This window comes from Solanum dulcamara, chromosome 9 (genome assembly GCF_947179165.1).
Source record: "Solanum dulcamara chromosome 9, daSolDulc1.2, whole genome shotgun sequence".
NCBI classification, from domain to species: domain Eukaryota; kingdom Viridiplantae; phylum Streptophyta; class Magnoliopsida; order Solanales; family Solanaceae; genus Solanum; species Solanum dulcamara.
Genome location: NC_077245.1, coordinates 10073572 through 10083779, shown reverse-complemented (window position 1 = coordinate 10083779; position 10208 = coordinate 10073572). Strand labels below are relative to the sequence as shown.

Below are 10208 nucleotides of genomic sequence, written 5' to 3'. Positions count from 1 at the left end.
TTTGGAAATAGCTTCCTTATGGAGGAAATTGTACTTCCTCGTATATTTCCTAATAATTTGAGCCTATATTATTATTTACTTTATATTCATTTTTTTATTCTCTGTTTTGTTATTATTCTTTTCAATATTGAACTCTCTCCTACAAAACTTATTAAATTGCTGTTGCTTGCAAATTGCATAAGAACAAAATCTAGTATTTTTTTTTAAAATTTTAAGAAGTGCAACAAGCCAACAAACAATCATATATTGAAGGAATACAATACTATTTCGATATCGTTATATCAATTTTATCAAATTCTTGAGCCAAATTTTATTATTCTAACTTTATTTTATAGTTTTTCTTAAAAATTTGTTATTATTGATATTCTTAGTTCCTAAGCATATATATTCTTGTTTTAGTTATTATTAAAATTTAGTCAATTTAAATATGTCGATTAGAAAATATGATTCCGATTTTACAAAAAGAGAGAAAAAGAGAAAATTTGAAGAATTAAATTAATCCCAAAAAGGAACACTTGATAGATTTTTAACAAATAATAAAAATCTTGAACCGAAAAATATGGGAGAATATTCTTCAAATGAACAAGTCACTAATAGAGTTGAGTATAATAACATCCATAAAGAAAATCTAAAAGAAGTTGATGAAAAATATGACATATTCCCGATAATCAAGAACCCCTAAATAAATTAAATAGTTGCATTACTAAAAATAAATAAATGTGAGGATCTTTTTTTTTTAAAAAAAAAACTCCCTAAAGTTTGGCTTTAGGCCTCCAATCTTGTTGAGTCGGCTGGTAATTACAAGTATGAATGCCAAACTTTTGTGGGGAATTTCTCCCTTACACCTCCTTGACTTTGACACACCAACAACAAACTTGAATTATGTTCTTAAATTGTTAAGACTCTATTGCATGTGAGCAAACTGTGAAAATTAGGTATACCAGATTTCACTCATCATCTTTATTCCACATGTAGAACATAAGCGGACATAACTCATTTGTTCCTATTCTAATTTTTTACACCCTAGCTCTATGTAATTCGACTTTGAGCAAAGTGAAATTTACTAGATTACCATAATTATAAATTGGATTATGACGTTTACACACATACGAATGAGTAATCCCTAAAGTAGCTACTGTACCGATACAAAGTATGTAAAAGAAAAAAGGAAAAGAGTTAAGTAAATCTGTTCTCATAGTAAAAGTAGTCATATTTACAGTAAATTCTCTAAAACTAATATACCAAACAGTGTGTTAAAAGGCGGAGGCATGAGAAGAAGAGAGTAGTGTGAAAATGTGCTATTGTGCCTTTTCGAAAACAGTGACCATATTTGAAATTTACCCAGCTAATCAACAATAATAAAAATCAAGAAATTAACATATTTATTCTGCTTAAGAGACTAAAATCGACTGAATTCAATAAGGTGATGAATCCTCTTTACAGAACTGAAATGCACACTACAAGTGTGGTCTAATTATTAAGACTGTATTTTTATATGTGATTAAAGGTTCATATGGAAACAGTAACAGAATATTTCTTATCTCCCACAAGAAGATAATATTTCCCTTCATCAATTACTGACATACCATACTTATTAGCCCTTGTAAAGTGTTCACAAGGGCTCACAATAAATTTAATCTTGTTTTTTTCTCTTGCACCTAAGTGTACACTCTTGAATCCAATCAACTGCTTTCTTGGAACCTCATCATCCTTCACCTTAGAATGCCTAAGAAATAACAACACAGGATGCTTACCACCTATTTTCCCCTTGTTTTTCACCACAACCTTAACTGATATCTTAGCCTTGTTGCAAAACTCTGACCCAAATTTCGAAACTTCAATATTATGAATATGTGAACTGTTTTTTCTTGTCTTGTCTGATGATGTTTGGTTAATGAAATAGAGGTTGTCGTGGCTGACAGAGGCGATGTTGTACGAATAATTTGTGTAGCTAAGACCATAGCCAAATTCATAAACTTTTGGCCCTTTATAGAATTTGTAAGTTCGCCCTGGATATCCAGTCAATGAATTAGGCCTCATGTTCATGTCTGTCATTGGTACTTTTATGAAGTCCTTAGGATACCAAGTTACTGGTAACCTGCCCCCTGTAAGGTTAAATGTGACATATTAAGCAAGTTTTTCGACAAATAGATTAAGTACTAAAGATTATTGATGTTGAAGTTAACCTGGATTATGTTCACCAAAAATAATCTGTGTTAGTGCAGCTGCTCCACCCTCTCCAGGGTAACCAATCCACAAGATGCCTCCGATTTTCGGGTTATTCTTGGCAAAAGAAATATCAATAGGACCTCCACTTACTAACACCAGTATAACAGGTTCTACGGCAGCCTCAGCTACTGCTTTAATAAGTCTCTCTTGTTGTCCAGGTAGTCCTAAATCTACACGATCCCAGTTCTCCCTCTCCACACGCTGGTCTAATCCCATTATTAAAACAACATACTGTGCTTTTTTAGCAACATCTACTGCTTCATCTATTGCAGCAGAAGTACAGTTTACAAAATTGCAGCCTGGATGGTAGCCTATGTTCTTCACAACGCGCTGAAATCCTTGGAGTAACGAAACATTCTTGCAGGGAATGCCTGCATAGTTACCTAAAAGTAATTCGGAATCGTTTGCTTTTGGACCTATTATAGCAAGGGATGTTGTTTTGATCTTAGAAAGTGGAAGGAGTTTAGCAGAATTCTTTAGAAGGACAATGCCATTTTTTGCTGCTTCAACGGCTAGATCCTGGTGCTCTTGACTACAAATCTCTACAGGAGAAATGTCACCGTATTCTAGTTTTTTTGGATCACCATTGAATAGTCCTAACCTCATTCTAATGGAGAAAATATTGTGAAGAGCTCTGTCTATATCAGATTCTTGTAATTTCTGCTTCTCCAAAGCTAATCTTGTGTAATTTGTCACGAATGTACCGCAGTTTACATCCATACCTAAATTGCAGTTGACAAGGAAAAGGTCAGGTAGTTGAGATAAATTGAACTTTATGTAATGAATCTTACAACTTACAAGTACAAGCTCTTATCACTAGTAAATAGGTTCATTTGGAATATACATTGAGTAACAGGAAAGACATCATTGAGTTTACAGAAAAGTGAAAGCAGAGAAATTAAATATCACTTACCAGCTTTAAGAGAAGCTGCAACTGCATCTTCAGCTGTATATCCATGGGAATCATGCATAACGCGAATTGCATCACAATCTGATACAATGTAACTTTTCAGCAATAGACAATAGTTAGTTCTAAGATTGCTGAAATCATATGCCATTTTTTAAGAAGTAAACTTGGTATCAGACATTTGTTGTTACCCATTGAAACCCCATTGTCTGCGAGCAGTTGTGGTTAGGAGATCATAGTTAGCGCAGTTTGAGACCCCATTGAGACGACTATAAGCACACATTAGACTGGTGGCTTTTCCTTCTTCCACACAAGTCTTGAATGGTGGTTGAAATGAATCTGCCATATCCTGTGGTGTAACCTGAATGACAGATTGTAGTACATATTAGATAACAATAGCAATCTTTTTGGTAAACAAAATGTGAAATTGAATAATAAACTAATTTAACATGTGATAACAGGTTAGTTACTGACTTGAGCATCGAAGGTGAAACGATGATGGCCGTTCCAGTAATCTAAATCTTGAGCAGCAAAGTGCTTGCAGCAAGCTGAAGCTTGAAGATGCCCATCTTTGAGCTTTCCACCATCAAAACTATCTCCCTGAAGTCCTCTTACATAAGCCACTGCGTATTTTCCTACCATCATCGGGTCTTCCCCAGCTGTTTCTTGTGCTCTCCCCCATCTTGGATCCCTTAATATGTTCACATTTGGTGCCCAAAATGTCATTCCCTTTAGTTCACCTGCATTGTACACTGCTCTTGCCTCTCTCGCAATTGTCTACGCAAAGTACAACATCTTAGCTATTTAATGCATTCATTCAAATTAATGTATTTACCACACAATTATCTGTTGGATCTTTATACAAAGCGTTATATCTGCTCCCGATAATCCAATTAGAATGTTAGGCAATCAAATACCAAAAGGTAATTCATGATCGAGTTATCATTCTAATAATAATGTATCACAAATCAGATAGGCAGTAGCTAGTACTACTTTGTATAACCGAGGAAAAAGTAGAGATGTCTCATATGTTGCCCATAATGTGTGAAAGTATCAAAGGAATTTCATAGAGTCTTCGGTCTGAATGCTAAATGAATAACATAAGCTAGATGACGGAACAAGAAGACTTAGATGTAGAAGATTATAACATGAGTGATTTGGCAGATTTGGTATGTTTAAAATCAACCACAGAGTCGAATTAAGCATACTGTAGCAGAGCCTAAAAAGAACAAATTAATTTATACCTGAGCAATGTGATACCACAGAAGTTCATCAAAAGTAGAAGCAGTAAGAATGATCTGAGGGAACTGAGTTGCAGCTTTAATACTTCCATTAAATTTCACACCTAATCCTTCTGTCGATAGGCCGTGTAATGCCTCCGACCACCACTCATAAGCAGGGATATTTAGCCGAGGAATGGCTGGTGCAGTGTTTCCCAATTGTGAGATTTTCTCGTCCAAATTCAGACGTAAAATGAGATCCGATACTCTTTGATCGACGGGTAATGAGGAATTACAGAATTGTAAATTTATGGTATCTGGATTGGACATGTCACATGAAACCGGAGGACAAGTTGATTCAGTATTGCTGAGGAAGGAGATGATAATGGTGATCACAATAATTTTATGGAGTCCCATGTTTTGGATTAATTTTCTAACAGAAAATGTGTCCTGTTTTTTTGAAGAAGAAATGGTTATGTTTCGACTGTTACTGATGGGATGGATTGGTGGCGCCAAGTGCAGAACCTTTCAAAGGTAACGGTTAATATTTAATTAGGTGTGTTAATGATGTCTTTGTTTATAAATTAATTCATGACATTAAGAGTCTTTAGATTTAATATGCATGTATTTTCCCTAGGGAGCTGGGATATTTCCTAAACCGACTAATTGAAAAAGGACAGGTGCATAGAATGCAATGATATTAATCTCACTCATTTGCTGGAGAAATGGTATGGCAATGGACAAGACCAAATGAGGCCTAAGTTGTCTGCTCCACTTTTTCTCGATCAACTAGGCTGCTAGGTGAGTCGGATATGACAAGTGCACCTGTGCCAAAGTGTGTAGTCTCAAAACTTATGGAAGATCATGGTTCAGATCTCTCCGAAGATATAAAACACACCTTTAACTTTAGGCATAACAAAATAAAGTTCTCGTAGTAAAAACTTTAGTGGGCAGAATTATCCGATACTTGTGATATAAGTCCTTGATCTTGGGCATATGTAGTGAAAATAAGGTGATGGTGCTATTTGCACATCATCTCTGTGACATTACAACTTTTGTGTTCCACGACTCCACGAAACTGGATCTTTTACACCTTATAATAATGACCTGCGAAAAAAACCCTCCTATCTATTTTTTAAACAACTTACAAGATTCTTTTTAAGAAGGAAAGGAAAATATAAATAGAAGTAGTACTTTGTCTATATCAATTCATAAGAACTCTTTCCATGAAGGGGATATGGTGGCTTTTTGTATAATGTCGAAAAATTAATGTATGTATTGATAATTAAACGTTTCGGCTTCTGGTTCAAGCCAGTACAATAAGATTGTCCGAACTAGAAGGAATAGAGTTTCATAATCATGTTATTTAAATGGGATTCGGATTGGATGTTTATGTCAAGAACACTTTGATTAACATATATGCTGTTTGTGGAAACATGGTTGATGCAAGAAAGGTGTTTGATGGAAGTCCTGTTCTGGACTCGGTCTCATGGAATTTGATACCGGCAGGTTATGTTCAGGTTGGAAATGTTGATGAGGCAAAAGTAATTTTTGATAAGATGCCTATGAAGAATGTTATTGCATCCAATTCTATGACTGTATTGTTGGGTAGGTCTGGTAGGATGAGTGAGGCTTGTCAATTATTCAATGAAATGAGGGAGAAAGATGTGGTTTCTTGGACTGCTTTAATTTCTTGCGATGAGCAACGTGAGGTTTATTTATGCAAATGTGTGCTAATGGTATTTCCATAGATGAGGTTGTTGCGGTAAGTGTGTTATCTGCATGTGCACACTTGTTGGTTGTTCATACTGGTGAATCGGTACATGGATTGGTTATAAGAGTTGGTTTTGAATCTTATGTTAACCTTCAAAACTCTTTAATCCATATGTACTCTACTTGTGGAGATGTAATGGCTGCACAAAGATTGTTTGATACGAGTAGTCATCTGGACCAGAAATCTTGGAACTCAACGATCTCTGGCTACTTGAAATGTGGATCTCTGGAGAAGGCTAGAGAATTATTTGATCCCATGCCTGAGAACGATGTTGTGTCATGGACTACAATGATTTCTGGTTATGCACAACATGATCATTTCTCAGAGACTTTAGCACTGTTTCAGGAGATGCTGCATCAGGATAATAAGCCTGATGAAACTACTTTGGTTAGTGTTCTTTCGGCTTGATCAAGGAAAACGGATTCATACTTACATATGAAAGAATGGGCTCAAAGTGAATATCATTCTTGGAACAACTCTTGTTGACATGTACATGAAATGTGGTTGTGTGGAGAATGCATTGGAAGTCTTCAATGGAATGGAATAAAAAGGGGTTTCTTCTTGGAATGCTTTAATTCTTGGGTCGGCCATGAATAGGCAGGTGGAAAGATCATTGAACATGTTTCACAAGATGAAGGAATGTGGTGTAACCCCTAATGAGGTTACGTTTGTGGCAGTTCTTGGTGCCTGTCGACATATGGGCCTCGTAACTGAGGGCCACTCCTGCTTTGATGCTATGACCAGATATTACAATGTTGAACCTGATATCAAGCACTATGGATGCATGGTTGATCTACTTGCGCGTTCAGGGTTGCTCAAAAAAGCTGAAACGCTTATTGACAGTATGCCTATAGCTCCTGATGTTACCACTTGGGGTGCTCTTCTTGGAACTTGCAAAAAACATGGTAATAGTGAAATGGGGGAGAGGGTTGGAAGGAAGCTCCTTGAACTTCAGCGAGATCATAATGGATTTCACTTGTTACTGTCCCAACATATATGCTTCAAAAGGCAACTGGATAGTGTTCTGGATATTAGAGCAGGGCCATTGCTTAGGGCCCCATATTTTTGGGGGCCCCTATTTAAAAAACAATTATATGTACTTCTAATTATTTTTTTTTAAAAAAAGGGTAAGAAGTAAAAAAATAATAATATTGGAAGTGTTGTTAGTTTCCACTTTCGTAGGGGAATAGAATAATTTTTGGAAATAGCTTCCTTATGGAGGAAATTGTACTTCCTTGTATATTTCTTAATAATGTGAGCCTATATTATTATTTACCTTATATTTATTTTTTTATTCTCTTTTTTGTTATTATTCTTTTCAATATTGAACTCTTTCCTACAAAACTTATTGAATTACTGTTGCTTACAAATTGCAAAAGAACAAAATCTAGTATTTTTTTTAAAATTTTAAGAAGTGCAACAAGCCAACAAGCAATCATATATTGAAGGAATATAATACTATTTCGATATCCTTATATCAATTTTATTAAATTCTTGAGCCAAGTTTTATTATTCTAACTTTATTTTATAGTTTTTCTTGAAAATTTGTTATTATTGATATTCTTAGTTCCTAAGTATATATATTCTTGTTTTAGTTATTATTAAAATTTAGTCAATTTAAATATGTCAACTAGAAAATATGATTCCGATTTTACAAAAAGAGAGAAAAAGAGAAAATTTAAAGAATTAAATTAATCCCAAAAAGGAACACTTGATAGAGTTTTAACAAATAATAAAAATCTTGAATCGAAAAATATGGGAGAATGTTCTTCAAATGAACAAGTCACTAACAGAGTTGAGTATAATAACATCAAAAAAATAATCTAAAAGAAGTTGATGAAAAATATGACATATTCCCGATAATCAAGAACCCCTAAATAAATTAAATAGTTGCATTCCTAAAAATAAATAAATGTGAACATCTTTCCTTTTAAAAAAATAAATTAACTAAATAAATGAATATTAGGGCCTCCCTAAAATTTGGTTTTAGGCCTCCAATCTTGTCAAGTTGGCCCAGTATTAGAAGAGCAATGATGCCGCAAGGTTTTGTTAAAGTTCCTGACTGCAGTATGATTGAAGCAAATGGTGCTGTTTATGAATTCTTGGCAGGAGACAAGTCTCATGCCCAAATAAATGAAATCGAAGAAATGTTGGCTGAAATGGAAAAGCGGTTGAAAATAATGGGCTTTGCTCCAGGCACAGATGATATTTTACTTGATATTGGTAAGGAAGAAAAAGGAAGTACCCTGTTTAGACATAGTGAAAAGCTTGCAATTGCCTATTGGCTCATTTCTATTGCTCCTCCTACTCCTATAAGAATAATCAACTTAAGAATATGTAGTGATTGTCATGCAGCAGCATAGCTTATATCAAAAGCTTTTGATTCTCCACATATTTCAGATTGTGCCATATGATGATCTTAATTAGTTAGATTTTGGACTGTAGTATAGAAGGAACTCATAGTCAAAGGCAGGTCAAATATAAATCAACTCATATTATTTATCATAAAACATGATAACTCAAGATATACATCAATTGCACTCCTTTAAAATATATGTAAGATATAAAAAAACTCTAAAAAGGTAACTCCTTATAAAGAGTGTTTTTTTGTTGGGTAAAAAGAATAGTTATATATATTACTATTAACGATACTAATACTAATACAAAGAGAGTTAGTTTGGTCTCGAGTATCCCCTTGACAAGGGCTACGCGTTAGTAGTTTCATGGGCCACATCCCGGCCATGGATAATAATATTATCAAAAATAAATTTTCTACCATAAATAGTTTTTAGATTGTCTGTTTCTTACTCCTAATAAGCATATATGGGAGGAACTAACAAAATTGATGGTACATCAAAAAGTGCTCCCTTTGCCCCTTCCTTAGCCAATGGGTCTGCAAGTCTATTCTGTTCTCTGAATATGTGCATGATCCTCGAAGCTCCCAGTATCTACATGTAAAACTTGTATTCGACAATTAGGTTATTATAAAGTAGATGGTCCTGCTCAATCATGCGAATTATGCCAGATGAATCAGTGTTGATTTCTAACGGTGTTAAATTGTACTCTAATCATCAAGAGTGTGTTTGGAGGTTAGTACAATATTACACTAGTATGTTGGTAACAATTTTATTTTATTTTGTGAGTAAACTCAACTACAGAAGTCATCCATCTTATGAGAAGACTGGTGGAGCAGTATAGGGAGAGAAAGAGGGACTTGCATAGGGTATTCATCGATCTAGAAAAGGCTTACGATAAAGTTCCACGAGAGATACTATGGAGATGTTTGGAGGCTAAAGGTGTACCTGTGGCGTACATTAGGGTGATCAAGAACATGTATGAGGGTGCCAAAACCAGGGTAAGGACAGTAGAAGGGGACTCAGAGCACTTTCCAGTTGTGATGGAGTTGCATCAAGGATCAACCCTTAGTCCGTTTTTATTTGCCTTGGTGATGGATGGATTGACGCGACAAATTCAAGGTGAGGTGCCATGGTGTATGCTTTTTGCGGACGACATAGTCCTGATTGATGAGACTCGTAGCGGAGTTAACGCTAAGCTGGAGGATTGGAGACCTACATTGGAGTCTAAAGGGTTGAAGCTGAGTAAAACCAAGACAGAGTACTTAGAGTGCAAGTTCAGTAAGACATCTCAGGAGGTTGGCGCGGAAGTTAGGCTTGGTGACCAGGCCATCCAAAAGAAAAGTAGTTTCAAGTACCTTAGGTCTATCATGCAAGGCAGTGGGGAGATTGACGATGATGTCACACATCGTATTGGGGCAGGGTGGATGAAATTGAGGCTCGCTTTCGGTGTGCTATGTGACAAGAAGGTGCCACCACAACTTAAGGGCAAGTTCTACAAAGTGGTGGTTAGATCGGCTATGTTATATGGGGTAGAGTGTTGGTTAGTTAAGGTCTCTCACGTTCAAAAGATGAAAGTAGCCGAGATGAGAATGTTGAGATGGATGTGTGGGCATACCAGGAGCGACAGGATTAGAAATGAGGCTATTCAGGACAAGGTAGGAGTGACCTCGATGGAAGACAAGATGCGGGAAATGTGACTGAGATGGTTTGGGCATGTGAAG

General features: G+C 35.6%; 1 protein-coding gene and 1 pseudogene across 1 annotated transcript; one reads left to right on the top strand and one right to left on the bottom strand.

Annotated features, from left to right (window-relative positions):
• Positions 1 to 1509: 1509 nt before the first annotated feature.
• Positions 1510 to 4773, bottom strand: LOC129903516 (probable beta-D-xylosidase 7). Its single transcript, XM_055979078.1, has 6 exons — positions 4381 to 4773; positions 3611 to 3913; positions 3328 to 3497; positions 3143 to 3234; positions 2187 to 2951; positions 1510 to 2105 (listed from the first exon to the last, which is right to left on the bottom strand). Exons 1-6 carry the CDS (start codon positions 4771 to 4773, stop codon positions 1510 to 1512), a joined length of 2319 nt encoding a protein of 772 aa, XP_055835053.1.
• An 857-nt stretch (positions 4774 to 5630) lies between these two features.
• Positions 5631 to 8544, top strand: LOC129903515 (pentatricopeptide repeat-containing protein At3g22690-like; annotated as a pseudogene).
• The last annotated feature ends 1664 nt before the right edge of the window (positions 8545 to 10208 follow it).